General features: G+C 37.5%; 1 protein-coding gene across 1 annotated transcript in view; it reads right to left on the reverse strand.

The window, feature by feature from the left end:
* Positions 1–19,916, reverse strand: part of SYT10 (synaptotagmin 10) — a 63,208-nt gene that overhangs the window by 12,861 nt on the left and 30,431 nt on the right. The window contains exon 4 of the mRNA XM_002916584.3: positions 2,295–2,415. Coding sequence (XP_002916630.1) covers positions 2,295–2,415 — 121 coding nt within the window. The remainder of the gene's footprint in view (positions 1–2,294; positions 2,416–19,916) is intronic.

Genomic DNA, 19,916 nt, shown 5'->3' on the forward strand with positions numbered 1-19,916 from the left:
TAAATACATTGTGTTTAATTGTATACAGTAAAAAAGCGAATTTTTGGTTTAAAGATGTTCTCAAGGAAGGTTCTTTATATGACATTGTCTATATGATGCCAACTTGAAAGACAAAAAATTAGTGGGGGTATATTTTTATGGGCCAAGGAAGTCAAATAAATGTTAACAAATACTGCCCCAGTTGACTGATCTCTATTTTTACTTCTCTCACCTTGAGTAGAAAAACTGTTACAGTATTACAGAAAATTATGCAGTATTATATGAAAGTTTCTAGAAAAGCCTTGCTTTTGTACCTTTTCACAAGAAGGAGGCATGGCTTTGGGAGGGGGTGTTGGCATTGGGGTGACAATGCTAGCTGTTAAAACAATCAGTGTCTGCTCTACGTTCATTTATTTCCCTCCCTTTATTCTGGTGGTCCTCCAACAGTAGAACCACCACGTTTTTCTCCCTCTTTCCACCAATGTAGCAGTAAGTCTCATTTCCTTAGAATAAGCCGAAATCATGGCAGTATAAATTTACTTGGATTTATGCCTGTTAAGCTCTAGAAAGATGTATCTGTATATTTCACAAGCATTTCCATCAAAAAGCAAAAAATATATTTTCTGGCTAGAAATAGGGTATGTAAAGGAAAGCAAAGTAAAATGGCAACGTTCAATGGCTGTTTCCCATTTACTTCTCAATTTTTTAATAATAGGAAGTATGTTCTAAGGAAGAAACTCTTCTGTGATACTCTTTTGTGTATGAGGCCCCAGGCCGAGACCTCTTATTAACAATGGGAACAAAACATGCCTTATCCTCTGCCACCCCCATCATGTTTCTGACGACATTTCTCCACTAGAGACAAGGATAATTTACTGGTTCCTTAGTTGATTCACAAACCTCTTGTGAGAATTAATGAGGTGGTGTTCTCAGAGCATGCACTCCTCCGATGAAAAGCTTCATATAAACAAAAAGTAATCTTGCACTTAATTACAACTTTGGTGCTGTCTGCTTGTCTCAAAGTTTGATCTCTTTTGATATATGGTGGAAAGAGTAGGATAAACAATAATTTGCAGAGTACACTGTTTAAATGCTTCAACATTTACTGACCCAAGACTTTTTCACCAAAATAAATGTGGAATTTTCTTTCTTTCTAGCTTTATGTATCAATGATGTATTGCAAATTTTAAAAAATGAAAGAATTATTCACAAAATAGTTCAAAAGTGAGGATGATAGAGAACAACGTATAATGAAAAGGCTCCCTCCCGTCTGTTCCCATACCTCTCTCTCCACCCCTTAGTTTTCCTGTGTCACTCTGGTATTTCTTTTTGCAAACATTAACAACATAAATATATATTGTAACACTCCGCATTCTTACATAGAAAGGAGCACGATAACCATATTTATTTTTGCACCTCACTTTTTTTTTTTTTATTCACTTAGTATACCTTGGAGCTCTTTCCACACTAGAACTTAGATTTCCCTCATGCTTTTTGTAATGCAAATTGAGTTTATTCTTTGATCTGAAGAACCACAAAGTTATAGATTCCTTTCCCCATGTCATCCTTTCCTGTATCTCCACTACCATTTCTTATTTAATTCGACAAATGCTTACTGACCTCCCTCCTCTGTCCTGATCATTTTTTTCTTCTACAGACCTGTGCCAGAGTTCACATATTAAGTGAATACATAACCCTGATATAAATGAAGGGGTAAAGAGCATGACGTGGCTTTATCTTTTCATCAAAATTAGCACAGAAAGAGGATTTTCCTCCTAGAACATCTTTAAGAAACTTCAAGAAGCATTCCTTTACTTTATTATTTCTTTCAGTCCCTACACTTGCCCAAATTTTTATTTTGAAAGGTGGTAAGAATGCAAATGCAAATAATGGTCTTGGAAACTTGTTATTTCTCTGCAGATCAGGTGAAGGAGATAAATTCAGTCTACACGTGTTTTCATACTTGTTGGGTAATGCAAGCTTGAAGTCAAGAATCTGCATAAGCAACTGACTAGTTAAAAGTAGGGCAGTGACTGGCAAATTATGAATTTTTGAGAACCAAATCATTAGAGAAAGAAATAAAAACCCAAGTTCATAGTCAAATCTATCTGATAAATTTTTAAAAAATATTTGTAATGATAATGTAAATACAAGAGGTGATTTGGTATACTTTGTTTGGTAATCTCTTTTTCCACTTTTATAATACCCACTACAGACAAATGAACTCAATAATTCAATAGCCATACATAATTTTGGATACATGAAATATTTTATTTGGAACATACTCTGGACGTACTAGCCAAATGTGTACATACCTGATGAGCCAGTGATATCCATAGCCTTCAGATTTCTGCACTTGATGACCGTCAATGTCATACGTCCAGCAGTTGGCAAATAACAAAGGGAGAACATGATTTCACCCAGATCTATACTTTCCTAGAAAGGCAATTGGTAATGTTAGCAATTTCAAACACCAGACAGTGAAAACAAGATATAATTGAAGAGGCTAAGTGAAAAATCACTTCAATAGAATATTTGAATGTCATTCTAAATTGTTTTATTAAGGACACAGATAATGCAAGAAAGTTCTAAACAGAGTAAGAAAAGAGAGTATATTCCAGTTGCTCATTTGACATCTCCACTTGTGTTTTTAACAGGAATCTCAAACTTAATATAGTCAAAACCAGATTGCTGATTCCACTCATTCCCATTCATCTTTTTTTTTTTTTTAAGATTTTATTTATTTATTTGACAGAGAGAGACAGCCAGCGAGAGAGGGAACACAAGCAGGGGGAGTGGGAGAGGAAGAAGCAGGCTCCTAGTGGAGGAGCCTGATGTGGGGCTCGATCCTAGAACGCCGGGATCACGCCCTGAGCCGAAGGCACGCTTAACGACTGCGCAACCCAGGCACCCCCCCATTCATCTTCTGAAACCGATTCTTCTGTCAGTCTTTCCAAGACCCAGCAAAGGATGTCTTCATTCACCCAGAGACTGGAGCCAGAACCCAGCAGTCGCTTTTATTCTACTCTTGCCCTCGCCCCTACACATTTAATCCATGTGTTGTCTACGCTGTCTACAAAATAGATCCCAAATTAGTGACTTCCTTTTCAGCTCTATGAATACCATTCAAGGCAATATCACTTCTTCTCAGGATTATGAGTCTCTAAAATTGATCTATTTCAGAAGCAGTCAAAGTGATCACTTATGAAATGCAAATCAAGTTATTTCACTCTCCCTCTTAAACCAATCTAAGGGCTCACAATTATATGGGAATAAAATTCAAACTCCTGGCATATTAGCAGGGTAACTATAAATCTTGGTATATCTGAGAAATCCTGGGTTTATATCTATTGTACTGGTGTAATTAGTAAGAACATCCCCTTCAATTCTTAAATGTGTCTTTGCTTTGGACAGTACATCACAAGGTCACACATGTAAGGCCTGGTGTGATCAGGACCCTAGCTGTCTTTCTAATTTTATTTCTTGCCTTTCTTCTCAACTTACTCTGATACAGATCAAAAGCCCTTTTTTTTTCTTTCTGTTATTCAAGCAAATGCAGTTTGTTCCTGCTTTTGCCTGGTGCATTTTCTTTTTTTCTAATATATTTTTCCATGGATGACTCCTTCTCACTATGCAGGACTCCTCTCAAATAGCATCTCCTCCGTGAGACCTTACCCTTCCTATCCTATGGTCACCTACTCAACAGATCCTTCACATTTTTTTTTCATAGCACTTATAATCATCAGAACTTATCTTTTAAATTCGTTTTTTGTTTCCCCAATTCCCATATGTGAGGTCTAGGACAGCAGAGTTCTTATCTTTTTACTGCTACATCCTACCGAAGTGCCTGGTACATAGCTAGTTCTCAGTGCATCTCTTTGAAGGAATGAAAAGATTATTAGTTCAGATGGATAAAAACTGACCCGCTCTGTATCAAATATGAGTTTGAACTATCCACAGTACCCTGATATAGATTTCCTCTTCATAGCTATGTAGATGGTGGACAAACAAAATGAGTGCAAACAATGTATATTTAGGATGCTTCTCAAAGAGCTGTTTATAGGATTTAATCAAATCATTCCTGGTAAGACAATATGTGGGAGATTCAATCTGGCAGGAAATAAGTTGCTATGCACCCAGGGCCGTAGAACTAGGTTCCTAAAAATTCTTCATACAACTATTAGCATTTGTTGGACTTATTCTTACAGCTTAGGTTCTGATTTATGTAATTCCTATTTCTTTATTCGTGGTCTAGAAGTAGTAAATCCCGCTAATTAAGAGCATAAACTGTAGAGTCAGTTAAACGTGTGCTTGACTTCCATTTTCTACTTCCTAGCTGGGAGATCCTAGGAAATTTAATTAAGCTTGAACCTCTGGAACTTCATTTTCAAATTGAAGAAAATACTCAACCATGGTTTTAATCATTAAAGGAAATAATGTAAATAAAGTTCAGGGCATTCGACACAGTGTCTGGCATATGGTAAAGGATGCTGTTTTATTCATGGCTGTATTGCCGTCACATGGAGCAGTACCTTACACAGAATCAGGTGCTCAGTAAGTACTAGATAAATGAAAAAAAAATTAATTAAGGAAAGCAGTTACTATTTTTAAAGAACTTTAGTTTTAAAACAAAGCTATATCCAACTGGGTCTCTTCTGGGCTGTTGGATTGCTGCAAATCCAAAGTAGTGAGCAAGATCCAATGGGAGAGGCCAGAGAAGAAACAGAAAGAGTACAGCCTCCTACTAAGGATTCATTCTTTCCGCCACCAAGCAGTTCCTGCGTGTTATTCTCTAGGTGTGCGGGTACGTACCATACATATCAAGATAGATGTGGCCTGATTGTGTCCTTGAGAATCTCAGCTGAGAAGGACAAAAGGTTTTAAAAGGCTAAAAAAATAAGTCTGGATCCTATTTTATCTGATGATTCTCTTTCTGTTTCTCTGTCTCTTCTTCTAGTGTTTCTTTAGGCTGAGTCAATGTAGTTTCTCCGCAGTTTTCTATCTGGCAGCCACCACCCTTCCCTTTCTCTCACTGGGTATTTCTCCTCCAGGAACTATCAGTAAAAGTAGGCATATTTTGTCACCCAGCTGGTGAAAAAATTAAGGGACCCCTTTATGAATGTAGAGAGCAGGTATTAAGTTCCACCTAGAAATATGGTAGGGATAGCAATGGAGAAGCTAGGGAGGAAATAGGGTACGTGATCTCAGAGATGAAACGCTTAGAGTCTGAGAGGGAATGTACCACATACAAACAGACAAAAGTACACAGACAGAGATATCTAAAGAGATTAATAAATAAAACATTTTTATGTGTGTGATTGATATGGTTTTTCTTTTACACATGACACAATCTGTGGAAGTAATTTTTCTACTTCTCTAGATATACCACATGGTTACTTGTTGGAACAAAGAAAGTTCACCATATTTGGTTCCCATCTCTCAAAGGTCCTTTCTATCCAGTTGCAACATGATTTTGACTATCTGTTATGAACAGGTATTGGTAAACATAAAGAGGTTAAACTGAGGAGCTGACCAAAGTACTAGCCTAAATAAATTGAAAGAGCATTAGTAAAAAACATTCCCAGGCAGCTCTGTATGACAGGCTAGCTGGCTTTTTGCCTACTGTTGTAGTAAGACACCTCCTTGAATATTTAAACTTCATTAGGTCAGGAGTTTTAATGAAACTGGAATGAACTGGATGGTAAAGATTAAGGTACAGTATGTGTGCATAATAACTGCACAAAAGTTAGATTCTTCATTAGACTAGATTTTTCCTTCAGGAAGTATGAATGTGAAAGAACTGAGATTACATACACACTGAAAAGGGCAGAATACTCTCTAGGGTAAATACCAATATTCTGTAACTTTTTAAATCTAGAAGCAATCTAAGAGATAATTATGAGAAATGAACTTAATGAAGGTAAATGGCTGTATAACCTTTAAAAAGGTCCTGTAACAAATGTAACAGAACTCCAGATTTTGGCTATAGTCCTGTGAGCTAGTGTGCACTAATTCTTGGTAACCCTACTGAGTCTGGCCCTGTGTTGATGGCCCAGCTCCAGGGAGCAGGTTGAGTTTTAATTGCCACCTCTTCTCAGCCCCTTTAGATCACTGCATCTTATAAGGCCACACTCAGTCCCAACAGTCTGAACCCCCTCCTGCACAGCAAAGAACCAGAAAATAAGTTGAAAGGTCTGTGTACATATAGCATAAATGTAACAAAGTTATATAGTGAAATTCTCTGAAATAAGGAGACTACCTCATTTCTTATTCATTTACTATTTACTCACTCATTTACCCATTTACTGTTATTTTAGAGAAAATTCTAATAAGAATATTTACTTGGTCTATCTGCCTACAGCAGGTCAAAACTCACACGTGGAATGTGGAGATGGGGAACTAACAGTAGTCTGTCTGCTGAAGACAGCGATAAATGATAGCTGGAGAGACACTACTCATACAAGAAAGAAGCAAACGTTTGAAAAAGGATAACAATCTGGAATCATTTTGTATCAAGGGGAACTGACACTAAAAGTGCCTCACTAACTTAAAAACAGCATTTTATTATAGGTTTTAACAGTAATTAATATTCAGAATGGTGGCTTTGGAGTCATTAAGCTTAGAAAATATATTCTATATGTTCTGTTTAAGAAAGTAGAGAGGTATACACTATTTTTTGGAATTCTTTTTATCCCAAATCTTTAAAGTGTTTGAACTGGTAATTTTGGGTTTTAGTTTCTTAAAATGAGAAAGGCTTTGAGTTTCTGAAAAGTTGATTTATGGACAACCTCATTTACTTCAATTCTACATCTACATGAACTTCCCATTTTAACCTTTGAAACACCATTTTTACCTTTGGGCAAATAATCATTTGAAACCCTGCTTTAAGTCTAGCATATAGTGCTCCATAAAATTTCTTTCAAGTGCGAAGACCATTCTCATACACACTAATGTATTTGGTGGAACATTCACAGTGACAGTCTTCTGACTGCACACTTGGAACAAGGGCTTGTGAAAAAGGCTAACACGGAGGCCAGGGCAGGGACTGTACATTTTATTTCTTCATCCTGGTTCCACAGACATAGAGCTGGGTAGATAAAGATCATTTTCTAATAACCAGCAATAGTTAACCTCATAAACCTAGTCACAGTTATAAAGATTTTCCCATGTACCCTCTCTCCAAGGTAAAAATAAAAGTCATTGGAAAGATAAGTTGATATACAGGTAGTTGCATTGCACATCCTATTTTCAGCACTGCGCTAATAGTAAGATCAAACTATAGCAACTGAGTACAGAGATGGAGAGGAAGCAGATTCAAGCCTTGATAACTACAGCATGTTCTAACCAAGGGAAGCACCCCTGGAGGAAAGTTAAACAGCACATTAAGGTTTGAGAGCCTAAAGAAACTCAATGGGATTAGCAGAGAAGAAGAGGAATAATGTATGTGAGTATGAGGATTAAAACTTACAAATAAGAATGGGCAGTTTATGTTGAGAAATAAGGAGTCTGGTGACATGCTGGAGGAGGTTTAAGACTCTGTAGTTTATTCTGTGACTCCTATGGGTAATAGGGATCCGAAGGTGTTGGTAATATGAAAGAGTGGGAGCTTGGCAGGATAAAAAGGGCATAGATCAGATCAAAAAAGCCAGAGTTCCCAGATCAGAAAAGCCAGAGTTAAAATCCTACATCTCCCACATACTTGTTGGTAATGAAAATAATATTTGGAAAACACTATTTTGTTTTGAGTAGGCTAGATTCGGATGAAAAAAGGAGAAGGGTGGGGCACCTAGGGGACGCAGTTGGTTGGCGTCAGACTCTTGGTTTCAGCTCAGATCGTGATCTCAGTGTCCTTAGATGGAGCCCCGCATTGGGCTCTGTCCTCAGCACGGAGTCTGCTTAAGCCTCTCTCTACCTCTGCCCAACCCCAATTCCTTCTCTCTCTCAAATAAATAAATAAATCTTAAAAAGGGGGAGGGAGAGGGGCCATTAAAATAAACAGGTGTGTGGAAGTGTTGGCTGAAGAAAAGTTTGAATTCAGAGATATAGTAGAAAGTAAGAATCATTAAGACATTGAAAAAAAAACTTTAAACAATTGGTTGTCATGGTGATAGCAGTTATCACATTCACTTAGCACCCTAAATGCTGCCTGCCTTCCACATTTCCTGGTTGGTAAGAAAACGGATGGTTTTCCTCACACTGTTAGACGATGTGTTACTAGATCCAATGAGCATCTTCATTAAATTACTAGCCTTTCATTCGCCTGCTCGCAAACTGAAGCTACAGTGCAGTGCAGTCCCTGAGCGGGTCTACTGCATTCAGACTGCTATAAAGTATTTATTTCTCTCTGACCCACATCATCCATCCACCTGAGAAAATCATGGAGTTTAACCTTGGGCAATCCACTTAACCTCACTTGACCTCAGTTTCTTTGGTATAACATGAGGGTGTTCAAAAAGATGAACTAATTTATTTCCCAGCTCTAAAATTTTGTGATTTTAAACACTGGTAAAATGAGTACTAAATAGTATATACAGTTCAAGCATGTTCAGGAATGTATGCATAGGCCTTTTTAGCCCTTGTTTGCTATAGACCCAACAGAGCCTTATTCGAAAGACCACAAAGGACCAACTGGTGCTAATAACTCAAGTTCAAGTTCAAGAACAAGGTCAAGGTTGATGGATACAAGGTTGATCTGGTTGGGAATACATGGGGAAAGACCATACTGGATAATGAACATACCTAATTCTTTCTATGAAATCTAGGACTTCAGACGTGAGTGACTTTTAATCTGAACTTTGAAGAATGACTAAAGGTAAAGAGAATTAAAAACAGAGGGAACAGCATATAAAGAGGTTTGAGAGAGAAGCATAGTGAAGGGTCCAACCGTGACCAAAAGGTAAACAGAGACCACTGGCTCTGGCAATGACATAGGATAATTTAAAATGGCAACACACTGGCCTTATTCTAAATGACCCCTCCTTGAGCACCTGGGTGACTCAGTCAGTTAAGCATCTGCCTTCTGCTCAGGTCATGATCTTGAGATCCTGGGATTGAGCCCACATCAGGCCCCCTGCTCAGTGGGAAGTCTGCTTCTCCCTCTCCCTCTGACCCTCCACCCTGCTCATGCTGTCTTTCTCTCTCTCTCTTAAATTAAAAAAAATAAATGACCCCTCCCCAGGAATACTTAGATCAGCCCTGATTTTTTTTTAAAGATTTTATTTATTTATTTGATGGACAGAGAGACAGCCAGCGAGAGAGAGGGAACACAAGCAGGGGGAGTGGGAGAGGAAGCAGGCTCCCAGCGGAGGAGCCTGATGTGGGGCTCGATCCCAGAACGCCAGGATCACGCCCTGAGCCAAAGGCAGATGCTTAACGACTAAGTCACCCAGGCGCCCCTCAACCCTGATTTTTTAAAATTTTTTTAAAAAAATATTTATTTATTTATTTGACAGAGACAGCCAGAGAGAGAGGGAACACAAGCAGGGGGAGTGGGAGAGGAAGAAGCAGGCTCATAGCGGAAGAGCCTGATGTGGGGCTTGATCCCGAAATGCCAGGATCACGCCCTGAGCCGAAGGCAGACGCTTAACGACTGCACCACCCAGGCGCCCCGCAACCCTGATTTTTATTGCAGTCAGGATGAGATCCATTTTCATGGTTAATAACAATTACCTGGAAGGGTTGCATTTAAGTTACAAAGGGATGATATACAAAGCTAGTATTTGTTATGGGCCCAGTATGACATACAGTAGATATTGAACAAAAATAATATTTTTTGTTTACAACAATTTTTCTAGGGTCAATGACTGTTACAAGGTTGATTTCAATTAAAAAAATGTATTGAATGAATAAATCATAAAAGCACCAGGCCAGGTCATGACTTCAGTGGCAGCAGGGACATCTGTTTGAAGGACTGAAGGCTACTCAATAACCAGAGAGCAAGTGAACAAAGACACTGTTTTATGGTTGTGTGGGCTCTGAGTGTAGCCTTCTGGAACTGTGCAAGGGCATGTCTACATATGGTAGACCTGGAAGTATACTAGTGGTAATAGTTTTGAGCCATCTAAAGATTCACTAAAGGTTTGGGGAGCTTAAGTTAGAGGATATTTATCTATTGGTTTTTACTAAACTTTGTGTCTTCAGAGATCCCTCTACTCGAGTATGATCTGGAATTAGGTTTGCTGTAATTCTACAGTGCTTTGGGATTTCAGAATCAAATGTATCCTTAAGGTGTGTAAATTGCATTTTTTTCTTGCACATCTGGGCATTTCCACCAAACAAGCAGTCTGGTGACTCTGGGAGGCAAAGAAGGAGGAGGAAGCTGTTTGATAGAATATAATTAGGAAATGTAATTAACATGAAAACCTCCAGTTTCTAGCCCATTTCCTTCCTTTTCTTTCAAAGAACCACAATTTTCGCACAACATTTCCTCCCGCCCTTCCTCCTTCTTCTAGTGATTGTTATTAGACCAGATTTCACCACGGTCAACGAGGTGGGGGAAGGAACAGGCAAAGGAGGGTTCTGTCACTACACCTAGTTAGACTCCTGGATTTTACATAACATTTTCATTATTGATTCTTTCCCACCATCTCCATTTGAAGACAGAGAAAATGCTCAACAGGTGTCCTTTAGCAGGACCTGCTTGTATTTCTGCAGGAAGGAAAGAACACACTTTCTAGTAAGTGTATAATATTAAGTGTTGTGCTTGGCCATGGCACAAAGTCCAGGTGAAACTTTGCTGAAGTCAGGGCAGAAAGGGGGCAGAGAACATGGCAGTGTTGGAGATGTGATGATTACAAACCCCACTGAGCATTAAGTAATTAATAGTCACAACCCAGAACTACCATTGCCAGCGATACTATTTAATAGTGCTGTGTTTCTGCTCTGTGGGAGAACCATTTTCTGCTCCCAATCCCAGTGGGAAATAACTGCCTGCCAAATGGTTTAGCTTTTATCCTATCCAACACAGCCTCAGACTTAGCCAGTAGGAGGGACAAAATGCTGAAGCTGTAGAGAAGAGCTGAAGTCTTGAAAGAGTCTTTCACAGATTTAACAAATCAACTTTCATAACTACTGGTGTAATGAGCAGCCTGAAGCAGAGGGGATAGTCCAATGTAGACACTGAGATAAGATCAACTTGGGGCACAAGAAGACAATACAAATTTAATAAGAATTCTTCCCTCTATAATACTGGTTAAGAGAAATCTTAAACTTCTTGGTGAGAGGAGCTGGAGACTTATTCTCAAACCGTAATCACTGCTTATAGATAGTGGCATAGAAACTTGCACAGTACACTATGCAACTCTCCTTGGAGTATTTGCAGCTTTTAAATACCTTCATGAAACTCCTCATTAGAGACAACTCTCTCAGTACGGTTGTACACGAACGCTTGGACTGGAAGAAACTGGCTTCACTGCTTTAGAGCCTACCTTACTTTCTACAGTTTCACCCCTATTGCGTACTGACTTGTTATGATTTCAAACCCATGTTTTGAAAGCTTGTTCTGGACAACACTGCTTGCAGTTTGGATTTGTTTTGAATAACTTGCTTCAGTGAAATTGTTCTGCAGTTGGATATTAAAACTTTCTTACCAAATTCATGCACATGAAAAGGAGAGGATAATTACATCATTGATACCAGAGAAATGGCAGGGGTGTCCATCATGTGATGGACCTTAAAACTTTAAAAACCAAGATTTGACCAGTAACTTGAGAGTGTTTGGTCTGGGCAAGTCTACTCTTTGCTGATCTAAATAGCTGTCTGTAGATTTTGAGACACCTGCCCCTGCCATGGCCAAGCTACTCTTGGTTGGAAGTGCTGTGAAACTGAGCAGCAGTCTCAGGAAGAGAAGGGACATGTGTTCCTGCCTTGGCAAGACTACTCACCCCAGGCAGTGAGGCAAGCTGTGTCTCTTGAGTAATAGCCTTCGGAGCAGCCCATCTTGTCTGCAATGCAGTGTGGTCGCCTGCTAGCTACACCCTCCCAGTGTCTACTAGGCCAGCAGCTGATACCCAGATTTTAGTTGGAGAGACCGACTCTACCAAGAACAAACTTGTTAAAAGGAATACCTCAAATAAATGTGGACTTTATTTCATTCATTTCCTCTTTGTCTGGAACAATAGCGTAATTAATCTATTATTGGCTCGGTATCTCTTTATTGGCATACTAAAGACATTATTCTGTATGCTATTGGTTTGTGAAATATTATTATAAATTATAATTCCTACAGTGAACCATGTTAAACAAATTACTGGCAAAGACAGTCTAGTCTCTGAGCATGACTTGCTGTGAACCAAACAACCTCTGCTCCCCAGTGTCTGTTCTCCGCACAGTAGTCAGAGATCTTATCGATGCTAAGTGACACCATGGTTCACTTCTGATCAAAAGCCACCAATGGTCTCACAAGTCACTCAGAGTAAAACTAAAAGCTCTTTTCATGGCTTCAGTCCTCCAAAAGATCTGACCTTCAGCTGTCTCTGATCTCATCTCCTCACACTGTTGTCAGAGAGGCCCTTTCTGACCACTCCGTTTAGAGCGGCCCTGCTCCACTGCCACTTTCTGTCCTTTACACTGTCCTTTACCATAATATTTCGTTCGTTGGACATACTACATATTCCCTTCACTATTACCTGCCTCCCTTTTCTAGAAAGTAGGCCTTATGCACTGGGGACAGATCATGCTCTAAAACATCCAGAAGAGTGCCTGGTAAATAGGAGAACTAAACAGAGTTAGCTGAATTGATGGATTTAAGATCCCTGTTCTGTAAGTGGGCAGAGCAGGTAACTAGCCTCTATTATAAAAATGTTCTTTTTAAAAAAGATTTATTTATTTTGAGAGAGAGAGTTGGGGGGGGCAGAGGGAGAGAATCCTTCAAGCCAACTCCCTGCTGAGTGTGGAGCCCTGTGGGGGCTGGATCTCACAACCCATGAGATCACTACCTGAGCCCAAACCAAGAGCTGGACACTTAGAGGACAGAGCCACTCAGGCACCCCTACAAAAAGTTCTTTTATCCATTATTTTCTCTGGATGGCCAATATATCATACTTGCTACTGTATACATAACTAGACTGTAAGTTAAATATTTGCAACCTATTTGCTTTGACGAAAGCCTGATTAGGCATAATTTTCTGCTTCTGGTTATCGGCTCTTTTGTAGGCTGGTATTTGGTAAGTCCCTGTACTTGTAAAGCATCCCTTTACTTACCATGGGGTGTGGGAATGTGCATGGAGCATTTGAAAGTTTAAAAGCATTCCAAAGACATGCATAACATTGATATTCAGTCAGTAAGATCTCTGGTTTAGTGAATTAAATTTACAGAAAGACTGAATGCGATATAAGCCATGGCATAGTCTCTTGTAACATTGTCTTATTTTATTCAAGTTCAAGATTGAAGAAAAGAATAAAGAAAAAGTATCTCATTCATTTTTTTTAAATGAAGGTGATTCATTTAGGAAATTTAATTATTAGGGTAAGAAATTTAAAACATGTAACACACTGGGATATTAGCAATTAAGTAGATAAAAATAGCTGTGTGCAGGAGTATATAGCATATTGGTGATAAATGACACTTGGGAAATTTTACAAGAAGTTCACATTTATTATTTCATTTTATTTTCAAAATATTCCTATGGCTTTGATATTATTATAAACCTTTTTTGTGGATGAGGAAACAAGTTCAAAATGTGAAACAACTTACCCAAAGGAATGGACCCAGAAGGGAGCAGAGCCAGGTTTCCAATGAAACTACACTCACTTCAGTTCCTGTAGATTTCTGCTTCCCTCTGTGACTTTCCCCAGCAGAAACAGTGCTTCAAATTTTACTAGCCGGGACAACAAACTTTAAATAGTTCTCATGGCCTTAGATTTCAAAGCTAGCAGACGAAGTGCTATATTTCTTTGAAAAAATTCTTTTGAAATTAGAACATCAGTGACCTGATTTATAGGAAACTTAAATGCAGTCTTTTAGAGAGAAGGAGGAGAATATTTTGAACATGACATTTAAAAGTCAACAGCATATTCCCTTCACTATATAAGAGCATGTTAATAATAATTAAACTAGTTAAGTGCAAGAAAGGAACAACCTTAACTCATGATACTTTTAGAACTATACTGAGTTCCTAAAATTTGCAACAGAGGCAGGCATGTTGCTAGCACGTCATGGAGCTGAAGAGTTTCTCCTTATCTGCTGCAACTTCTAAACATTAAAGTACAGCAGGACACAAATGATAAAATTCAATAATACCGTAAGTACAGATTTTTTGCTAATTACATCAGAGAGGAAAACCATTGGAATGGTTCCTTTAAATAAGGCTAAGAGTCATTATTTAGTTCTCCATGCATTTTGTACAAGTTGTTAACAAGATAGATTTAATAGGATTATACATTTTAAAGGCCTTAAACACATATTTTTGTCCTAAGTATCATATTAAAATTTTCTTTAATTCAAATTATGTAAGTATTTTGAGATTTCAACCCTGTAAGCCAAAAGTTGAACTTCCATGTTAAAAAAAAATTCAGTTCTTTTTATTTCTTTTTAGTATACTCCAAACATGGTAACACTCCAACATAATTCAAGACAAGGAACACTGAATTAAGAGTTAAAGATTTAAAATTTAGTTCTGGATCTTCTGTTAATCAGCTGGGTGAGCCTAAATGATTTTTTTTCAGAACACCCCAAGCCTTCATTTTCTAAACTATAAAATTAAAGGATTACACTTGAACTCTTTAGCAATTCTAAAATAATATGACCACATGATCTAGACATGACTGTTCTCGAAATCCTACTCCAAATATACTCTAGAATTTTAAAATTAATATGAAAAGACTTCTGACCTATTACAAGTCTCATGCACTTTACTCTGAGCAAAAGATCACAGGTCAATATTTAAGATGTTTTGATTTTATTTGTATACAATTCTCCCAACTTAGGTATTTTATTAGAAACCTAAAAGTAACAAATTGGAGAGGTAAGGAATGCAGGAAGCCTGTATACGTATAATGGAGATGAAATAGTGTAATAGAAGAGCACTGGACAGAAATAAAAATCTGCTTCTTAAATTTATTATAACTAATGGTCATAAAGATCACTACTATTAAGAAAAGGTTAAATTATTCAGTACATCTTACTTAAAAAACAGGGACATGCATAGTGTTTTAGAGTATTTCTATTTTAAATTTTTAAAGTAAGGAATTGGGCACATAAATATGTTTTAAAACCTGTAGTATTAACATAGACTTTTCCAGATGACTCTAAATACATGATGTATTATTCCTGTCTGAAATCTTGATTTTTAAGAGCCAGGAATTCTGACTTTTTCAATTGTGATGAAATGTGAAATTCCATTTTAAGGAGTTCTTTGAAATTCTGTGTGTATAAAGATTAGAGGATTTTAGCATGGCCATGGTTCTTTCTCATTTTCTGTGGTTGAAGGCCTTGTCTTACTATCAAAGGACCAAAGGTAATGAACACACAGAATATCTCAGACACACGGCAAAGTCCAAGAAGGTTATAAGAAATTAAACTATAATCAGTAATTCTTTGTTGTTGTTGTTGTTGTTTTTGCCCTTTAGGTTATCAGTCAGGGATCCAGGAGGAGACAGATGGCAAACACAAACTAGACTAATTCAGGGAGCTTGATGAATGGACTATCTACAGAGATGTGAGCAGAGGTCGGAGAACCACAAAGGAGGGTACAGCACCGGGCACTGGTAACAGCGGAGGCTGTGATGACCCCTAGGTCTGAAAGGACAAGGGTAGGGGGACAGCTACCTGGACTCAGAAGGAAAAAGCGGCAAAAAGAAAAGGCTGCTTTGAGAGGAACCGTGCCCTCAGGAGAAGGACACAGCCAGCCTGAGGCAATCTCTCAGAGAAGGTTGAGAGAATCCAAATCCAAATGACATCTCCTGCTGCCCTAACATCTCTTGCCAAAACTCAGAGAATAGTGTCTGTGGACTTAACAGGCCAGAACCCTGAGGTACCAAACAGCGTGGAAGATGGTAGCAAGTGAACCTGAAGGGACACACAGAGCACATCTAGCATCTTTAGCTCCTGAAGGTTTATAAGATGCACTTACTAAGCACGTGTACAGGCGGGTAAAGGAGCAAAGAGGAGAAGTGTCCGGTGTAAAAGGAAGAGTCAGGTTAGACTGCAGATGAGGGGCATGCAATGTGACGTTATGAGTATATACTTCATAAAAAAAATTATATACTCACTGAATCACAGTACACAGTAACAAAAAAGATTTAAATAAACTCTTACACAAAACTTTCCACCCTACATAGAAAAGCATACCACCTAAAATTATCTCCTACCATAATAATAGGACATAACCATTTTTTAGCACCAAGATCTTTATTCCTGTTTAATATGTAAGCTACATCAACAACAACCAAAACCATATTCTGATGATAGCATTCTGTAATACTCCTTGGCAGCTAACATACAGTAAGCACTGACAAATGCCTGGCTCTGCTAAGCATTTATCTTATTTACTCTATTCAACAAACTATGATTTGCCTTCTCATAATCCCTGTTTTACAGATAAGGGAATTAAGGTTTAGAGAGATTTTGTAATTTGCTCAAAGCCACAGAGACAAGTGACACAGCAGAGATGCAAAGCTTGTCAGTTTGTCCCAAAGCCTAAGTTCTTCAGTGATTAGGCTACAGGGCCAGATAGCCAGATAGGGAGAGGGTAATGGGATAAGTAGGGATGAGGGTAGGCAGAGGAGAAGGGCAGAGAGGGGAGACCCAAGGGTGATAGGAAAGTTAGATGGCATTATAATCTTTACAAGTCAAGCAAGGTAGGAATTTAAGTTGGAAATTATGTGAATGCAGTGAATTTAGGCCAAAAAAAAAATCATTTTGCTTTTTGAACAACCCCAAACATTATGACTAAAATATGGTCAGCTACCAATTTTTGACTGGTATTTTTTCAATGATTCAACATATCTTACTGTGCTTACCCCAAAATTCTCTATTTATTTAAAAAGTGTAGCATCAGTGCTGAATTAAGACTAAAACTGGTGACATCAATTTAAGTTTTAGACATGCATTAACTTTTTTTGTTTTGTGAAACAAAGTGCTGTAACCAATATTACAGGAATCTACTGCTTAAACGATAATAAAAGGCTAATTTAATTGTTGTGGGCTATTTTAAAGCTAATTTGCCTGCAGTCTTTCATGTGAAATGCAAAGGCAGTCAAAACAGAACACTGAAGCCTTGTTCTCTAAATGTACATAGATGAGATTTAACTTTCAAAATTATATAAAAAGCTATGCTGATTTATTGAATACCAAATATTCATGAGACAAAGTTCCTTTTCTTTTTTTCCCCCTTTTCCCCCATTTGCCCATTACTCCACTCCCCTCCTCTCTGGCAACTACTAGTTTGGTGTTTTTATGGGTCTGTTCCTGCTTTTGATAGTCTATGATAGACTCTATTATTTTGAACTTAATTTTAATTTGATTTTGTATTGCAACATAGGTACTTGCTATAAATTCTTGCAAAATGACTGAAAGACCTTCTAGATATTAAGTTCATAGAATTTATTTGCATCATTTAATAGTCTAAATTAGTGGTGGCCCATTAGCAGATGTGATATCTGTGACACTCCAAGATCAGGTTTAGTGCAGGGATGAAAGAGAAAATTAGGAATGTGTAAGGAGAAGCAGGTAAGTGTTCACTGACCCCATCTGCAGGCCTAGGACTGTGATATTGCTTGCTGCACCCCGAAGGTTGAGCTAGACGGCCCCTGACCAAAAAGTTTACTCTCTACTGCCTTGCCTTCCACCACACTTTTTTCTTTAGAATGAAGTTGGAATTTTGCCACTCTTTAAAATGCTATTGGATAACAAATTATTCCAGAGTTAACAAATTTTAAAAGAGAATTGATAGCTAAATGCAAAAAACCAAAACAAAATAAAAAACAGTATTATTTTGATCCTGGAATAGATCCAGGATGCTCACGGGAAAAATTAAAAATATATCATGAGAAACAAGAAAAAAAATCAAAAAAATTTTTTAAAAACATTGAAAGCTATTTTGGTACTGGATAGTAAAAGGCATTACTTCAAACTCAAGCTCAGCTAGTACATTCAGTATTCTGGTTGGTATAACGAACACAATAGTTTCTTTGTATCTGGCATGTCGAGGTCTACTTTTACAACTTGATAGATCCTTAGTTAAAAGATAATAGGTTCAAGTACTTTAAAGCTGTAAACCATGTCAGTGTGGTGATGTGCATACACTCTTTTTCCTGTGAGAGTTCTTAAGTGTCTAGAACATCACTGGTGCTGAAAAAAATGCTCATTGATTAGATGAGTAAATAAATATGTAAAATAGAGTTAGTTCTATTCAAAAAAAGAAAAGCTTTTCTTTAGCTAACTATACTTTCAATGGCTTCTTGAGCGTGCATGAGATCACTACATTCAAATACTTAAAATACATTAGTCTTTGTAACAAGTGACTTCTTGAAAAAAGTTAATTAAAAATTTGAACAATATACTTATGTAGCTTAAAAAGAAATGTATATAAAGCAATATGTTGCAAATCATTCCTTTTCTACGTTCATCTAGTTTCTACCATTTTTGCCAATAGGTAACTACTACTGTTAGATTCTTGTGTGTCCTTAAATAGATAAAACCAAATATGAATATATATTTCTTTCTCATTACAAAAATAGTGGCAAAGGGTACACACTCTTCTTCAATCTTATTTTGCCCTATGTTGGGAGATATTTCTCTATTAGTGCAAGCAATGACTGGCTTGCCATATTTCTGGTATATAGTGGGATGACCCTTAAAGTGAAAATTAATTTTTTGCAAAGAATAAAGACATACCTTTTATTTCCTTTTTTCTCAACTTTTCTTTTTTTATTCCCAATCTTGAATTTTAAAAACCTTGCTAATTTCTGATAAAAATATTAATACTTCTTGTATAGAAATAATTAGTAATGAAATTATGAATACAAAAGATGTGACTTTTGTTTCAACCTGATTGTCCAGGATTTTGGACAATAAAATATTCCTGCTTCATTTTGCATATGGATTTATGCCACACACTGAGTAAATTTTTAATTTTTTTTACAGAAAGTGGTTGATGTTCACAAATAGAACTAAGCATATGTTTATTAATTTGTAAACAACAGGGCACAAGACTGCATTGTTTTCCCCCCTCTGCTAGTGGCAGATTTATACTTACATTCTGACACTTGACCTTCTATGAAAATTTGCTACATTAGTTTATTCAACAAGTACTTACTGATTAATTACGAACTGCTCATATATGCTGTGAAGAATACAAGAGATATAGAAGATGATTTCTGTCTTCCAGCTTAGAGGGAAGAGGAAGACATAAGACATCTACTTGGAGAATGTTTAAATGCATGCTACAGATGGCACTTCCATTGGCAGATGTTAGCTTCTTTCCGTCTCCATTGCTACCAGCCTCAGCCAGTCTATTTCATCTAATCTAGGCTGCCATGTTAGACTCCCACCTGACCCCTACATTTCATAAGCACCCACTCCTACCCAGGGTACACACAATGCCATGGTAGGTAACGGCTCCAATAGCTCCACTCTCCTGATAGAAACAAAATAAATATAAACCTCTATAGCAATAAAATGCTTATTGATTGTAGTTTAAATAGAATATTCTACTTTTGGTTCCCTTTAGTCCCTTCCTCATCTCATATTCCCAAACTCACAAGCCTACTATTTTCCCTCTGAAAATGTTCTAGAACTTGCTTTCTTTTTCCTCATGCTGTTTTTCTCTTCAAGAAACTTCCCTCTCCTTTTTTCAGAATTCTGGCATCCTCATATGGTGATCTTTTATACTATATTCATATTAGACATAATCTGTATGAGAGAGAGAGCAAATGTGTGTGTGTGAGCAAGACCACATTTGTGGAAGTTATCAGGAAGATATTATATAGTATTATTT

This window comes from Ailuropoda melanoleuca, chromosome 16 (genome assembly GCF_002007445.2).
Source record: "Ailuropoda melanoleuca isolate Jingjing chromosome 16, ASM200744v2, whole genome shotgun sequence".
Lineage (NCBI taxonomy): Eukaryota > Metazoa > Chordata > Mammalia > Carnivora > Ursidae > Ailuropoda > Ailuropoda melanoleuca.